Source organism: Erithacus rubecula (genome assembly GCF_903797595.1).
Source record: "Erithacus rubecula genome assembly, chromosome: 12".
Classification (NCBI taxonomy): Eukaryota; Metazoa; Chordata; class Aves; order Passeriformes; family Muscicapidae; genus Erithacus; species Erithacus rubecula.
This window is the reverse complement of record NC_136664.1, coordinates 3,807,054-3,825,112: the sequence shown is the minus strand read 5'-3', so window position 1 is coordinate 3,825,112 and position 18,059 is coordinate 3,807,054. Positions and strand designations below refer to the sequence as shown.

Below are 18,059 nucleotides of genomic sequence, written 5' to 3'. Positions count from 1 at the left end.
ACAGCAGTGTTCATTATGAGAAAGTCCTTTGCCCACTGTAGTACTTAATCAGCACAGAATAATCTACAGCTTCAGTTTCAATGCTAAAAAGGCACCATTCTTTAATATGAATCCAGCTTTTAATCTTAGCCCAGGATGCTGGTTCCTTTTTTTTTTTTTTTTTTTTATGCCTGATTTAAGCACAGGCAAAGGGTGGTGATTTATAAGCTCATGCTCCTTAAAGCAAGTTTCTTTATGCAGTTATGAAGGGAACAACATGCTGTTGAAAATGGATGAGCATGAGATGTGTGTTGCAGAAAGGATGGAGACAAAAAAATGATTCTCTGGCATTTAAGAAATGTATGACTTTTTTTATACAAACTTAGCACACAGTGGAGAAATTTGGGATTATTGAAGCATTTGGTTTTGTTAAAACACAAGTTGATACCTTTGTTTTCTGGACAAGTTTATATTTAGTGTTTGAACAGCTCATTAATAACCCCTTGGCATCTGACTGCACTCTGAGAGGTGCCCAGAGTGTGACACCACTCCTGGCTGGTTTTGTGGAGCTCCTTTGCTGGGATTTATGAGACAGAGCATTAAATAGTAACCAAGGACTGTACACCCATATTTCACACTCAGGGCTGTCTCTGCCAGCAGAAGGATTTGAACTTAATCATGGGTTACTCATAGTCCCCTCCAAACTAAGCCTGTTTTAAATCATGAGTGGCACAAATATTTTGCTCTGTAGTCAGGCTGCAGCTGCCAGGCACTGGCTGCTGTTTGGGACCCTCTGGAATTTGTTCCTAGGAAAGATGCCAGCCTGAAAAGTACTAGGGAAAGCCTGGGAGCACCAGGAAAGTGATTCAGGGACTTTACCTAATCAGCAGTGGGATATGGTTCTGTCAGCTATCACCAGTGTCACTAAAATCAGACCCAACACTTTTATATTTGCTTGTGGCACCAGAATTCAGCAAAAACCTCAGAGATATTTTCTTCTTTGCAAATGATCTTTACTGCCCTTGCACTCTGGGTTTAAATTTTTATTGGGGGGAAAAACCTCCAGTTATTTTCTAACCTTTTCTTAACTGTTTTAGCACTATTTCCTCCTTCAGGGTTTGTTAGGTTCAGTCCTCTGGATTCTGGCTATACTTTGAATGTGGGATTTATAGTTGGTAGAATTAGCCTGGATCACAGTCTGGGTGTGCTCAGTAACATTGTTTGACCATATTTGGTTCTCTTCTACTGAAAAGACCAGTCTCTGCTGGTAAAATTCTATATTTAGTTTCAAACCAATGATTTCATTTTTATAAATTGTTGCATCCAATAGAGAGGAAAAATCATTACAGTCGGTACAGAAACACTTAGGCAAATACAAGTGTTCTTTTACAAAGTTAAAAGCAAAAATGTGTGAGTTTCCAATTCCCTCATACTGATAGAATCAGCAGAAAAATGACTCTGTTTTATTTTGTATAATGTACAGTGAAATACCAATGAATACTTTTTTCAATCTTATTGAATGATACCAGGCTGCTACCATCAATAAGAACAAAACTACTTGCTTCTATTTCTTTGCTAAAATAAAAAAAAAATAATAGTTTACTTGAGCTCCCTTGAATTTTCTGACCTACCCACCTATGTTTTAATCTAGAAAAGTACTATTCCCTGGGAAGTACTAATCAGCAGAAGTATTTCCATTGCATGGGTTCATTCTCCACAGCATGACTATTCCAAACCTCATTCCATCTTTTTAAATTTTTTCTTTGGTTTTGTAATTTATGTCATTACTGCTCCAAGTGGCACAGGCATCACTTCCCATCAAGTCATTCAGATCACAGAGATAACCTTTCTGTTTTCATCTTGTGCTCTAAATGTAATAAATCAAATCCTTGCCAAAAGCAAGTCCTGAATTTTATATCATGAAATTTGCATTTCATGCTTTGTTGCTTATTCACAGAAGCCATCCAATCAGAAAAGACAAATAATGCCACATGACTTGTGTAACTAATACAGACAAATGTTTCCAAGCAACTGCCTGAGCAATCTGAAGATCAAAAATTACTCATCTGAAAAACTTGCGTAAAATGGTAGATAATGTATTTGTTCACAGATTTCAGGGTCTGCTAATGGACAGTTTGTAAATGGAAACAGGACCAAAAATGTATCAAATTAGGAATGCTGCAATTTATTAACTTGTCTCTATTAGATAGCTCCAGCAAAATAAAGCTATTTTAGGCTAAGAAAGTCATACAGTGCTTCACTGCTCTGTGCAATGGTCAGCAAGAGCAGCCAGACCCTCAAGCACAGCACTGCAGGTTTGCTTTTGGAGCTGGGGTACCAAAGGGAATGGGGTGAAGGATGCTGAAGAATACAGAGTTGAATCTATTTTCTAGTGTTCCTTGGAAATCTGCCCTTTGTAGCAGCATCACTCCTGCCTGCTCTGACACACTGCTCACCTGTGGAGGTTTGAACTTGGCATGTGCAATGAGAACTGAAGAATCCACCTGACTAATCCAGGAAGACATTTCAATACAGTCCACTCGAGGCTCTTTGGGGCTGGCTGCATGATGGATAATTATGAGGGGTAGGGAAATGTTGCTGAATTAGCTCAAGCTGTGAGGACCCAGGTTTTCAGTTCTAGAATTGTCCTGTTTAAATTCCAACATGTCCGTGGAGGCAGCAGACATCACAGGTCTGGCTTTAATGGCTTCAGTTTCTTTGGGAGCAAGAAAATGCATATAGATGAAAATAGAACTTATCTGACAGAACTCAACAAATATGAAATATGAGCAGAAAGGTAAAGTGGAAATAAAGGGGTGGGTAATCTCTTTTGGTCAGAGCCCAGGCTTTTGAATGCATTTGAATGTATCATTTCTTCCTCAGAAACACTGGATTAGAAATCAAGACCTGAGCAGGGTTTTGAGTGTGGAGTGCTGAAATAACAGCATTCACTGGAAGGTCTGTGGAGCAATTATTAGAACCACACAGAAGCTGTGTCTCCTCTGTCCCTGTGAATGTGGGCTTCTGTCCCTGCTCAGTCACTGGAGTTAACAAGGAGCACTGGTGTGCTCCAGCCCTGCTCTGACAGCTTTGAGAGCATCATTTCCTTTTAATAGTCTTGGATTCTGCTTCCCACTTCTCAGAAACACAGAATGGGAAGCCCATGGCCAATGCCACAAAAACAAGTAGCACTGGAGTTGCCAGGCAAATGTCATGCAGGGAATAAGTCTGGATCTGTCTTCTCTTGGCCAGGAAACTGTAATAAAACCTGTTTACTTGGTGTTTGTGTAGGTGGGGACTGTTCTCATACCATGGAGATGCTCAGTTAAAGGTCAGCAGGTGTGAGCTAAGGAATATAAATATTTCTGTGCTCCTCTGGTTGCAGGTTGTTAGGGCAAGATGCTCAGATTCAGACATAGGAATTGGAATGATTTACAGTTGGGAACCCTCATGTCACATTTCATGTATTGTAAAGTGTACTTGGCTTTAGTTTCAGCAGTTATAATCCAGAAAAAACATCTTCAAACCACTGTAAACTGTGACTCCTGCCATTTTAGGCTCTTCTCCCTGAAGTATGTGGCAATTAATATTGTTAGCAGCTTGATGTTACAGCTCATGAATCATTGATCTGTTCCAGTACAGCAATTAATTTGCCTCTGATTCCTGACAGGTACACTCTTTGAATTTCCTGAAGCAGACTTAATTGCCAGCATGTGATTAAAAAGAAATGTGAGAATCCACAAACATGTCCAAGCCTGTGTCTAGGTCTCCATCTTGAATGTTTCACTTTTCTTCAGGGAATCCTCTGCAAAAAAAGCTGTGCTTTGATTTCCCACCCCAAAACACCAAAACAATGTTGCTATTTCTAGACAGCATATTTTATAAATCCTGCAGAAATTAAATCTAGAAGTCAAATTTGAGTGAATGACTGGGGTTTTTTTTGATATTTTGGAATTAATACTTTTTAAAACTTGGTTTATTGTAGGTGAATTTTTAGATACTTTCCATCTAAGTCAGAACTTCCACTGGGTGCTCTCTTCTTTAGTAACACCATGTGAGTCTTTGAGACAGTCCAGACTAATGAAAGGTTTAGAGCTAAGAGTCACTGTCCTGTGAATTTAATTGGGTCATGGTGATGGGAACAAATAACACAGGGCATCTTTAGGTCTGGTATTCTCACCTTTGAAAAACACAGCCAAAGTGCAGCTGGAAGCCCAGCAGCACTCAGGTGATAATGAAAAGTGTCCACAAGGCACTGCCTCTTTATTGTGCCACACAACACAGTTCAGCTGCTGCTGGTGGGCACTCACTAATCTCTGTTGAGGAGTAAAACTACAGCCCAAATTGTGAAGTGGATTAATACACTACGATTTCAACTTTTTGGAGTCAGTTAGTGCCTGTTAATGAATTTGTTCCAAGTAGCTGGACCAAAAAGTGAAGTGGATTAATGCACTCACATTCCTTCTTTCAACCAAATTCGAAATCCAGCCTGGTGAGTGAGGAGCTTTGCTGGAGCCTGGATCTAAGTGAGCATTTTGTCTTCATCACAGACCACAGCTTCATTTGTCAGCCTGGCAGCTCCTGCATGGGAAAGCTCAGGAATGCAGCTCTGGAGAGCACCCTGCATGCATAGGCAGGTCTAATAGGATATACCAGATTTTTTTATTGTGGTCTAAACATAATGCAGCCCTGCTCTGCAGTCTTGGGCTAAATTATTTTTGCTGGGAGTCAGTAGGGCAGGAAAGGATAAAGGAAGTTGTGCAGGCACATGACTGCAATATTATAGATGCAAGAGAATACCAGTTCTAATGGAAATTATTGGAAGTCCTTCCTAGTTAAACTCACATTTATTGCTCCAACAACAACCAGAAATAAAAAAAAACAAAACAGGCTTCTCATGCTCTTAAAAATGGTTTTGGTTTGGTTTGGTTTGGGCGGGTGTTTGGTTTGGTTTGGTTTTTTCCTTGTTTTTCAGCATGAGGTTAATGGAAATTTATCCATATCTGGCTCTCCTCTATGTGATTAATGCTGTGCAAAGAGCAGGATTCACCTGGAGGTGCCCAGCTGATGCACCTGCACAGGCCAAGTGACCAAAATGTAGAGGGGAAGAAATGTGTCTTATGTGTCCATTCAAAAACAGACCTGGGGCTGCAGCTGCTCAATCATTTCACAGCACACATGGCTTTAACATACTCTATTTTTGCTTCAGGGCATCATGGAATTGCTTTTGTGCAGCATTGTTATATATGCAGTGAATTCCATAGTGTTTAAGCCCAGAATAAGGATATAAAATGTGTTAGTTTTCTGCACACAATTACAGCTGGCTGCCCTGCAGCAAGACATAGAAAGCTGGTTTTCCAAGGTAAAACAACTTCTGCTATGAATAATATTTATTTTACATAAGAAATAAACTTTATTAGAAATTATCCTTATATTCCAGGAGGGAAACGTGGAACTGATTGTTCATGGCTGTGCTATTCCATATTTAGAATTGTCATTTTTGTGCTGCTGATGTGCAGATTTTGAGGCTTATTGCCCCACCAAAAACTCTTCTTTAACTCATTTATCATGCCCTAGAACTGACATTTGTGTTTTGTGTGTTCTTTCTCCTTTTTAAATGTTAAAAGGACTCTTGAATTTTGAGTTCCTCCAATATAAACAGAAAAATAAGTCCACTCAGTGGAATATTGAGAGCAGGAATATTGAGAGTAAGAAGTTAAGGCCTTGTGTCCTTGCTGTGAAATGCATTTTCCACATGGCTTTGCTTATGTCTCAAAAGAATCAGATTTTTGAAAGATTTTAATTGTTTCAGATCTCCACTGTGTTTCTGTTTTCAGTAACAATTTTGTATCTAACCCAAAAGCATATGATTTGTTGAATGAAAGAAAAACCAAACCAAAACCTCCTATTTTTAATGTAGATTTTTATCACAAGACACTTTTCTTAAGGTTTTCATACCTAGGCAATGGCATCAAAAAAACCACTTTCCTTATTTCAATTACATCTATTTGAAGTGCTGAAGGTTTTGGGATCTTTAGGAATTTTTCATTTCTCCTGGCCTGCTGTGAAAGCAGCCTGGCTCTGTTTGCTTTGCTACAAGTGTAAGCACAGCAGGGATGGAGAAAAGGGTATTTTTACCCCTGATAAGTGATATGTTGCTAATGTATCCTGGTGAAGACAGAGGCATAAGGTCAACCCTTGTCTTTCTCCTCAATCCTGCATTTCAGAGCTGTTTGACAGATGAGGCTGTCAGAGCATATTTTGTTGTTTGTGTATAGGGGACACCTCATTATATTTAATGAGCAGTGTGGAACCAATATGAGATTTCCAGTAAGAGGGGGTGATTCACATATGCTTCAGAATGAGAATAACAGTCACTAAATAGTGACAAAAAAAAGCTTGAAATGTTTATTTAAAAGAAGAGTTTATTATTCTCAGGGCAGGTGACTCCCATGCTAAAGCAAAGTTGATGGCACTTAATTTTTTTTCATCTTAGAGAAACTTCTCCTTGTCACAGAACAAGGCAGGTGTGTAGATAAAGGAAACTTATATTTCATTAGAAACAGGACTTTTCCATCACAAGAGATCCTGCAGAAGTTCAGGGCAATAACTGAATGAATAATTTCACAAAGTCAAAAATTCAGATGTGCCTCCACCATAATTTTATCACCTATGTACCAAAGTCACTCTAAAATATATCAGCATTTAAATGGTTCTGATTTACACGTGACCAAATGCTTTGAACAAGAATAACTTTTTTCACCTCTGAGTAATTAAATCAAGTTTCACCAGCAGTTTACATTACCCAGATGTTGTAGCTCACCATGCATCACCAGCTTGGAAGTTTTTTCCTCTGAAATACCAAATTCCCCTTAGCCAGCTGTATTTTAGCTGGGTTTGCTCTCCCCAAGTTAGCAAAGTGATTTTTAGGGTGACATTTATTGACATTGAGGACAGACTACATTTGAGCAGATGTTTGTGTGAATGCCATTGACCTTTACATTTCTTAAATTTATTCATTGAGTTCATTAGTTATTTAAACAGTTGTTCATTAACTTACAGTAAAGTTCTAGCACATTTCTTAGATTTTTTTTTTTTTATTGCTACCAAGATGAGAAAATTTTTTTCTGGTTTAGGTATTTTAGAAATAATTAACTTCAATACTGCTGATGATAACAATATTCTGATGATAGAAATAACATAAAGCAATTAAATATTACAGCATGATTTAAAATCTCAACTGGGAATTATATAAAATTATTTTTTAAGCTCACCTGCAGAGTTCTTGCTTTTCAGCATTTTGGGGATGTCATTTTTTATATACCTCTGATTACCACACCCCATTCCCTATTTCAGATGAACTTTGCTTGCAACACGCATCCAATTAATTTTATTTTTTGTATTTAGTACTGACCATATTTTACACCATAACCTTATTATATAAGACCAACTAAATGACAGGAAACTCAAGCACTTTTCTGGTCACCATAGTGGATTACAGATTGCCACTCCAGTGGTGTTTCCAGCCCTTCTTATGACAAATTTACCAGAATTCAGCCACCCTATTTCCCTGACAAGTTCTAATGAAATTTCCTTTGCCAAGAGTAATGGTTTGTGCTGCTGGAGAGTGACCAGGCCATTCATTCAAATATTCACTGCAAGAAGGCCTGGGAAAAAAGAAAGAAAATCAAAATAAAGAGGAGACTCTTAAAGGATGCAGGGAAATTGCAACTTGCATGACACTGTGGTTTGGGCAGACTGGCTCCTCTTAATTCAAGTTTTGCCAAAATGCTGGGAAAATGAGGTTTGGTGCTTTTTTATTGGGAACAGGAAATCAAAGTTTATTGTCAATGAATCAGCTGATCCCATGTCCAGAAGGGGAAATTAAGGAAGTCAAAAAGAGGGTGTAAAAGTTGGTAATAAAATGGTGGCAGTGAAATAATAGTTGGGTTCTGATCAAAACCCCCTGACCATGAAAAGTAGATGTCACTGATCATGTGAACTAAATGATCACAGATATGAAATTGTGGCTAAGCAGTAAAAATAACAAACCTGATAAGATTTCTCTCTTACCATTTTTGTTTAGAAAAATCCACCAAAACCAACCAAAAATATTGAATTTTTTGTTTTGGTGCACTTTTTTTTTTAAGTAGACACATATCAATAATATTATAAATATATTGAATTTTGCCTGTGGGTGGGTGTTTGTGGACAGACACTTTTATGTTCCTGTATTTCATACAAGGCAGCACCTGTGGGAGAAGCAGATGTCTGCCTGATATTTTAAGAAAGTTTGAAGCAAAATTACCAACTCTACCTGGACTAATTTCATATCCCTTGTGAGTTGCTTCTCCAAGAAATTAAACAGGTGAATCCAGTAAAAATTATAATATATACAATATATCCATCCATGCATGAGTGTTATCAGTGCTTTAACTGCTGGATCAGGTGTTAAATGCACATTTAATGTCAGATTTCTTGGCTTCTGCTTTCACACTGGGTGAGGATCAAACCTGCACTTGCAGCTACTTGGAATGAAGCAAAATGTTTTTCCTTTCCCCCTGCTCTTTAAAAATGGGGAAATCATTATGATAACCACAAACAGCAGCAGTGAATTATTCAATGTGTTGGTGAAGTACTCTTGACCTTTTCTTCTCCTCTGCTTACCTGCATTCCCTAGTGGTGCTTTTGGCCACTCATTTAATCAGTCATTGCTGTTAGACACTAGGGGATGATAAGAAAGAAATCATCAGGAAGAAATCACTATTTAGAAAAACACTGTGAGATTTGAATATGAAACAAGCTCAGGAAGTGCTTAAATTTCTGTGCCTAATCTGCAGAACTTCCTTCTCCATGAAACACAATAATTTTGTTAGAAATATAAGATAATAATTCTTTTTTTTTTTTGTTTTGTTCTGAAGTTCTGCTCAGAAATCTGGCCTTAAAGCCTTAAGTCTTACCACCCTACTGCTTCCCTTTAGAACTTCACTTATTTTTATTAATGACTTGCTGAATATAATTTGGGGTTTTCTTCCATTTGGGAATGTTTGGGAAAGAATAAGGATAACCCATCATGGGAAAGTGGTGAGTTAGTTGTTTATGTATCTATGGGTATCAAAATTGTGCGACCTAGATGTTGAACAATCTGGAAATTGCTTTTCCTACTCAAACTAGCACAGAAAACAATATGACACATTCAAGGTCATGTTGGATGGGACTCTAAGAAAAGTGATCTGGTGGAAGCTGTCCCTGCTTACTGCAGGTGGGACAGATGGTTTTTAAAGTTTCTTCCAACACAAACCTTTCCATGACACAAAGATAAGCAAATCCAAATGTCTGGCTCATTGGCAAAGACCTGGGAGCTCTGCCCTACATCTCCCTGAGCTGAAGGAAAGCCACAGCAGCAGGAGCAGGGCTGAGAGGTGTGATCACATAAATGTTTATTTGATCTAAAGAACTGAGCTAAAGGACTGGGATTTCCTTGGGGACAGCCTGGGGTCACTGCTGCTCCTCAGCATCATCTCAGCCCATCTGTGTTTACAGTGTAAGTGATTTTGGGAGCTTTACTGCTCTGTGCATTTGCCTTTGGACAGGATTCAGCTCTTTTCATTTGACACTTCAACTGTTTTTATCTTGAACTTTCTCATGAATTTTTATTAAGGAAAATTCTCCTGGGGAGAGAAGTTGAAAGACAAAACCAGGGACCTGAGTGGCCTTGAGACTGAAATATTAGAGAGAAATGGCAAAGCCTTTGGGAGAGCTGGAACTCTACCAGAGGGAGCCTTGAGAAGTTGTGAAAATTGTGAGGAGGGATTCTCTGTGGGTTGGCTTTATCACAACTAAAGCAAACTGGTGAAAACTCGAGTTTCCCTTGCTCCTGCTTGTTGTCAGGTTTGGGGAATGATGCTGAAGGAGCAGAGCTAGAGCAGAGTTTTGTGGTGTGAGATGGGAGGCACTGCCACAGGTGGAGCAGCCTGTGGAGACCCTGGCTGGTGGATCCAGCTTGTGCCACCAAGAAAACTCATTCAGCTTGGAAGTTTTATAAAAACACAGCCTATGGCTGGAACTTTCATTCTGTAATGAAGAATCAGTTAAAAAAATATCAACGTGGATTCCAGAACTGACTGAAACTTAGTTAGAAGTTTCTGCATCAGGAGAGCAAAGTGTTATCTGTAAGATATAGTTCCTTATTGGAATCAGACATTTAATTCAACCAGAGATTTTTAATTAAACTGTCATGACAACCTGAACCAAAAGTAATGATTGAAATATTTTTTCCAGTTTCACAGCTCCCAATAAACTACAAATCTGGACTTTTTTTGTTGCTGTTAGGTTTTTGGTTGGTTTGGTTTGTTTCATTTCTTTGTGGGTGTTTGCTTGTTTTGTGGGGTTTTTTTGTTGTTTTTTCTCTTCCTAAAAAGGGCTTGGATTAAGGGAGAGCTCTGGGAGATGGGGAGAGGGTTTTTTTGCCCTTGTTAGAAATTGTGCTTGGAGAAGAGAGTTGCAGAGACTGTAGGAGGAGGCAGAGGAGGGAGAGTTGTCTCTGGGAAGCTGCAACTCCTGCAGGGAGAGAACTGAGCAGATCAGAGCAGAAGGGAACAGAAAGCAGAGGTGTGGTGGGCAGAGTTTTCCAGGGGCCAGAGGCCACTGTGGGGAGTTCACTGGAGCTCAGAAAGTGCTGAACTGCCTGAAGCTCAGATAGAAGGAAACACTCCAGGAAAAGCAGCAGGAAAAGAGGTCCTGTGTGTAAACCACTTTCATTTTTGTTCTTTCTGAGAGAATAGAATTGTTTTCTCTCACAAACACTAAACATCCAACACCAACAACCTACCAGTTCATATTTTAGGTTACACCTGGACTTTGGTGTCTAATTTGAAGTTACAAGCTTTTGGTGTTTATTGGGAGTTCATTACCTGTGGACTGTGTTTGCAAATTCACTCTGCTCTGGTTGAAATCCTGGGCTGAGAAGTGACTGAGCATGGATGATCTCTATCCCCATCTATATCTTTAAAAATATCATCATATATATCTTTAGAGAAAATTCTCTGAAGACATTATAAGTGTGGCTTTTACTGATCTTGTGTGGAGGCAAACCAGACCTTGCTAAAAGCTTTTGATTTAAGCAGTTATCAGTTTAAGATTATAGACACCTGCACAGGTTTGTAATTTGTTTGCATTAGTACAAAATTAATATGGGCTGTCTACTGCCACTGAAATAAGTGCAGTAACCTGAAAGATTAAATAGGTGCTTTGTTATGTTATCAATAATTGCTGGAAAAGATATAATACTAAACTTAGAATCTGGTGGTTTGTGGTAATTTTGCCTAAAGGTGCAGGGAAAGGGAATAGCAACTGAATATCTGGAAGTTTTATTAATATGTCTTTTTCTTTTTTAGGAAATCTTAAAACTAGAAGGCAACCTTGGAATTCCAAGACAAAAAAGGGCTCTTTTGACTACTCCAATATTAATTCCTGAAAATCAAAGACCTCCTTTCCCCAGATTAGTTGGCAAGGTAAGTAAAAAAAACTGTATCAAATTTTGATATTATGCAGTTGATCTGTTACTCTTACAGTTTTGCAGTGTCTATCACATTGGTAGTAATATTCCAGATGTCTTCCTACCCTCTTCCATCCCATGTGAGAGCATCTGGCAGGCTCTTTTTCAAAGGCCATGAGAAACCTGTCCTCCACTAATATTTAAACTATAGGAACTGCAAATAATCAGCACCTTGAAATACTTGGAGCTCTGATAATTTTTACAATATTTAATGTTGGTTTTTTTTCAGTTTACCTCTAATTTAGGTATTCAGGTAATTAATTTGGCTGCAAACAGAAAGAGAGATGATGCATGTGTCAGGGGAGACAAACATTTTAGAGATATTTAAAATAATGGAATGACATACTCCAGGTCAACTGTGGTAATTTGCAACTGAATGCTGAACAAAGCATAAATAAGAAGGTTTGGAGTCTCAGACATACTGGTTGTAGGGAAGAAATTCAGACAAAATTGATGCTGAGAAGAAAGGCAGTTATTTCAGGTTTTTTTTGACTTGTCACAAATCATAAGTTAGGCTGTGAGGTTTTGCTAACTACAGTGAATATCTGTACTAACTCAGAGTACTAGTTCCTGTTTCAGATCCTGCACAAACTAGAGAAAAGTTATTAATCTCCCTCCCTTAAATTTAGATATTTATTATCAACTTTCCATGGCTTCATGAATTTTAGAAAATTCACTTAGCTGCCCACTTCTGCAACGTGTGAGGAATGTTTTTTTTTTCCTCTTCCAAAACATGGGCTGATGGATCAATGCTGAGCTCTGTTTTTTCTGAGCCTCAGCTCTGCCATCTCTGCTCTGCTATAATCCCTGCAGAAGGACATTGCAGATTAGCTGTGCTTTCTATGGTGTTTTGGGGAAGCAGCAAAACACCCAGAGAATGAGTAATTTGCATGTTATAACAAAATTCCAAGTGTGAGAAGGGATGTGAAGCTTTCCTGCCTGCATGAAATGGGTGATAGTGACAATTTCAGGCATGACTTGTTCTGTGTGTTTCCACCACAAGATCCTGTCTGGATGTTCACATGGAAATCAGGTTTCCAGTGGGTTATTTTCCCTTTCTTTCTTACTTTCCCCTCCTTCCCCCTGCTTTAGCAAATTACCAGTGTGGTTTATTAATGTGTCCTGACTTCCTCTTGCTTTCCACCCCGTGCTGTGCTGGCTGGAACTGCACAAGGTTGTTTGGAAGTGATTGCAGCAGCCAACAGGTGAAATGCTGATTAGCACTTAGTGGGGAGCAGGGCAGATGTGTGGAAAGAAGAGAGCAGGGGGAGAACAATTAATTGAGTTTTATTTCACAGTTAGGAAATAATACCATAAAGGGGGGAAAAAAAGGCGTTTGAGAAGACTCCCTTCATTAAGTTTTTTTATATGTATATCAGGAAGGAGATACTGCACTGCACAAGTGAAAACAGGGTTTTGTTCAAATTAATTACAGAAATTCCAATTAGCATTTAGCTTAACAAGGAAGTACACGTGTGGAGCCTGTTACTGGCTCTCCAGTGTCCCCACTCAGGAATTGGATTATTGCCTTGCCATTTCCATACCCTTCACTAGGGTAGCTCTTAATTAAATAACCATCCTGGACATGCTGTGTTTGTAGGTGGAGAAGTCTCACCTTTTAGCAAGATTTAAGATTTTGCATATCGTGCTTCGTGCCTGAGGGAGAACACTGAGATTAAAACATTTTAACACAACCTTGGTAACGTGAGCCTTTGTGACCATATGGCCCAGGCTACAACTCTTGACTGTTATTGATGTGTTTTGTTTAGTCTTGCTGATAGGGCACTGGGAAATGATATTGAATTTTTAGTCTCTCTCCATATGTTGCTTTTCTGGTTTATTTGTCCACATGAAGTCAAATGAAGTACAGAGCAGTGGGATGCAGGATTATTTTGCACTTCCACTGGCAGGTAATTCTCCACTACCCCATGGAAATGTTTTCTGAGACCAGATAGAGTGGTGTCTCTGTGCATCTACAAACCAATCTTTTGACACATTTTAGCTGATGATGGTGATTTTTGAAATTTAACCCTCACAACAATGCAGACCCCAAAGAGCACAAAGGGAATTGTGGAGATGCTCAACAAGTCCCAGCTCTTTTTCCACTCATCAGGAGAGAAGGACACCTGCAAAGTGAGACTGTGTTTATCCAGGCTCAGAGGATTTGCTCTTTGTGATATTGATGGGCAAATGGTGAATCAAGGATTCTATTCTTCAGTTTAAAGGAATTGTCCTGCATAAGAATGAATATTGCAATTGTTGGCATGTAAAATCTGGAAGCCATGAGTGGCCTGGTGAAAACTGGCAGGACATTTTATGCTCAGTGAAGGGCAGAACACAGAGAGATGAGTCTTTGCAAGAAATTACTGAATAAATCAAAACCAAATCTTTATTTTTTCCCATAAGATTTTTTTTGTTGTTGCTGTTTTGTCTTGGAAAGAGGGTAGGGGTGTATTTTGGATCAGAAATTTTCTGTACTTGCTGCCTCTGATCTGGCTGTTAGCTGCAGTTACATGGCAGGACTGACCCCAGCAAAAGCTCAAGACTAGAAGTGATCCAGGCTTGCAAACTGGATAAAAACTTTAAGATCTATGAAGAAGTGTTTTTTTTTTTCCTCCTCTGAGATGTGAATTTAAAGAAAAGAGCAAATTCATCTTGTCTGTTAAAGCAGCAGTAGGAAAGCACTTGAAGTGGGGAGGAAGCTGAAGAAAACTGGATGTCAAAAGCTTCTGGAAGCTGCTATTTTTGAGTGGCTATCTTAGTGCAACTATTTATATATGATAAATTACATGCTTGGCAGAAGAGAATTGTCATGGACTAAAGAAGCAGCTTTAAAAAATGTCAGACTTCAGGCACAAAATTGAAGTGTCAAAAGAGATGGTCATGACCTCTCAGCCTGGGAAGAGAACCTAGAGAGAAGGTTTATAGGTTAGAGGAAGATGATATGAAAAAGCTGAATTAAGAAAAATTTTGGTACCACTGGAAAATTAAGCAAAAAATGAGAGGGAGTCTAAAGAGAACTGGAGGAGGAAAGGACCTGGCAAGGAAGGGTGTGCAAGCCTGGAAGATAATGGTGTGTGCTCACAGAGAAGGGAATGATGTGCAGGAACCTCAAACCCTTCCAACACCTTGAGAGAGATCTGTGGGACTGCTTGTCAGCTGCTGAGTTGGGAAAGGTCTGATCCCAATTATTGACAGGAATCTTTGCTGCAACTACTAAAAATGATGTGGAAGCAAGAGAATGGATTTCTTATGATGGAACTAAAAATGGGGTCTACAGGAATAATCTACTGGATTTATAAAATTAATTTTTTGATTTCCAATTGCTTGTTTTCAAATCCTCACCACATCAAATGCAATGGTTGTGCTGTGCCAGAAAACAGGAAATGGTCATCAGCAAGAATTTTGACTTGTCCAGAAGACAAGACTGTTTTGGTGACAGCTGAAGAAGTGGGTGATGAACTTGTTCAGAGAGAAGATGGAATTACAGAGACACAAGGAATTCTAATTCCTTGAATAAGTCTGGTGGTGTATAAGGAGAGCATTCTGGTAAAGTATATCAACAATTCCATGTGGGAAAAACATATCCATGGATGAGGATAAAGAAACAAGAAGCAAACAAGGTAAAAAAGTGTACAAGTGGAGAAGGGTGTTATTTATGAATAGCACTTAGGCAATAAATAAGCTCTTTGAAATCCATCAAAAAACAAAGATTGGGTTTAGAGAAAAAATCAAGTTATGGTCTAGGATTGGGCAGAAATATATATGAGCTCAATTTGCTCGGCCTAGCAAAAGCATTTTCTGTAAATCCAGATGATTTAAGTGAAAGGAATACACTGGTGTAATAACTAATGGATATAAATTTTGGCATAAGATTAAAGAAAAGTTGCTGGTACCCAGAGAAGAGGAATTAATTTCCAACCACAGCACTGAGCAGTACAAAATTTGATAAATATGAGATCACAGTTGCACAACACAGCTACTTCTGATCCTGGAAGAACAGACACCTCGAGTTCTCCTGCTGTTCCTGAAAATGTGTAAAACCTGCTGAGCTGGGACAGAATGGGTGGTTGCAGGTGTCAGAGTTTAACATCTGATTAAATTCATGGCTTGCATGGAGGATTGGCACACTCCTGACCTTCAGGGAAAAATACCAACCCACCTCAGCAATGAAAGTAATGAAAGGAGCAGCACTCCATTAAATTAAAGGGCTTTCACTGCAAGTACATGAATTATTAAGCTACAGCATATTAATTCTCATTAAACCATATGTATTTGATGTTCTAACAAACCATTAAGTGAAAACAGCACTTCAGATTTTGTCTCTTTTTTTCTGAGAGGTGTCTCTTCAACCCTCCCTTTTTTTTTAAAGAAAATTGACATTCACATCAACAATTCCAGCAGAACACATTTGTTTTCTTTCAGCTAATAGAATTTTATTGGAAAAATTTGTTAAAATACACCTGTTTACTTTAGACTTTCAGAAGAATCACACATGAGTTGCAAATGCTTGGAAAACTGGAAAACAACAATTTGCCATTATTTTTCAGTGTTTGATGTTGCTAATAAGAATAAAAGCATTTTAAACATTTGGGGACTACTTTCTAATCTAGTTACTATGGTTACAAGTTTGTTGAAGATAAAGTAGTTATATGGCAATGATGGAATCGAATTTTCTGAACAATATTGATAATATCCAGTACCTAATTTCCTGCTTCATAATAAATCATGTTAATGACCTGAAGGAAGGCAGCAAACAGAAGAGATTCTCTGCTCTAAAGCTGTTCAGCAAAGTATGCTGCAGTTTAACTGCCACACTGTTGATGTTAACTTTGATTTCAGAAGTTGATATTTTTAAACTGTGTTGCAAATTAAGGTAGAGGTGAGAAAAAAAGTCTGTCCCTGCCAGTAAATTGCCTATGGAAAGTAACAAAGATGAAATAAAACCCTGGCAAGTCATTTTTCACTGGCACACTAACTTAATTGTAGGCCCAAGCTTAAAATGTTTGGATTATTTTCAGACATAACAGCTATTTCATTTAATGGATAGGGATGGAGAGTAAGAATTGCCATTCCCTAACCCCATTCCCTGTGGTTTTCATGAAACCAGACTGAGTTTGTTTTTTTTTTTTAACTTCCATACAGTCTGCCAAAATGATTCTATATCCTGACCTGACTGATGGGAAGCTGTTTTATCCATCTTGACTTTCTGTCTTGTTTTAATTCAGTTATTTAGAATAGCCACTTCATCTCTTCAGTTTTAGAATCTATTTTCTTGTTGAATGTATAGTTTTGGGTAAAAACTTGATCTCTACATTCTTAGTAAGGCCAAATTTTAAACTTAACAAGATGTAGAGCCTAATTCTGTAGTCTTGGATTGAGGATATTTGGATCCAGGATTTCTATTTGCTCAGTCCCTTTGATTTGTAAAGTTTCTTTCTACAAATCTACTTAGAGTAACACTTTATCTTAAGTGGGATGAGAGATGCAACAGACTTATCCAGCTTTATTTAGCAGAGTGCTCTGTTCATATGTTACCAGTAAAAACATAAAAACTGCATCATATCAAAGTCAGGGGAGAGAACACAACTACAGAGCTTCCTTTAAATCAATTAAGATATTTATTTGATAGCTGTGAACTGATTCATCCTCCTTCAAACCTGATTGTTTTCCTGTTCCATTCCAAATAATTCCTCTGGTTTTTTGTTATACAGTCAGTTATTAGCAAGTTTATAATACAATATAAAGCAATATCCAAATGAATGACATTTTAGGAACAAAATTAACTTATCCCTGCCAAATTGCAAACTAGATACTGTCATACTGTCAACCTTGGTGCTTTCATTAATGAAAGACTTTAATAAAGGCATTTTGCAGACTGGCCTGGCAACAAATTTGATGTTACCAGCTTGTTAGAATGGTATTAAGTAAAGATGGTTGGCAGAGCATTTCCAGAAGGAAAAATTATATATATTATATATGGCTCATCTGTAAGGTGGAGTAAATAGCTGTCACTCAGGGAACAACAGTCATTTTCTTCCTCCTCTCTAACTGCTGATTCTCTTCAATGGTGAATTGAAGAGAATTTTAACCTTTTTGTGTTTTTCCCTTGCTTTTATTGTATATGGATGATTCCTTTTTTTCTTTTATTTTTCTTTCCTTTTTTTTTTTTCCTCTCCTTGTATTTTAGGGTGATGTACAGCAACAGATGAATAGGTTGAATAAAGGAGTATGATGCCATTATCCATAATGACAGCTGTGTTTTAGTTCAGGAAACATTTTCCCTTCTCATTTCCAAAACATCTGGTGCTCTTTTCCAGCTGCCCTATAAAAGCACCTTTTCTTAACCTTTCTGGTTTATCATCTTTGTCACTTACTGTGCAACCCTGCTGGCTGAATTCAGAAATGGAATAAGTAAGGTATGGCCTATAGGGCAGAATCATAGAAAGCTGAGGTTGGAAAAGATTTCTGGAATACCTAATTTTAAAGTTAATGTCATTCTTCTCTATTGACCTGTTTCTCT

General features: G+C 38.2%; 1 protein-coding gene across 3 annotated transcripts in view; it reads left to right on the top strand.

The window, feature by feature from the left end:
- CDH13 (cadherin 13) overlaps positions 1 to 18,059 on the top strand; it is a gene marked incomplete at its 3' end in the record, with an annotated part of 419,157 nt that overhangs the window by 166,290 nt on the left and 234,808 nt on the right. For all 3 annotated transcript variants that reach the window (XM_079316432.1, XM_079316433.1, XM_079316431.1), the window contains one exon: positions 11,376 to 11,492. In XM_079316432.1, coding sequence (XP_079172558.1) covers positions 11,376 to 11,492 — 117 coding nt within the window. The remainder of the gene's footprint in view (positions 1 to 11,375; positions 11,493 to 18,059) is intronic.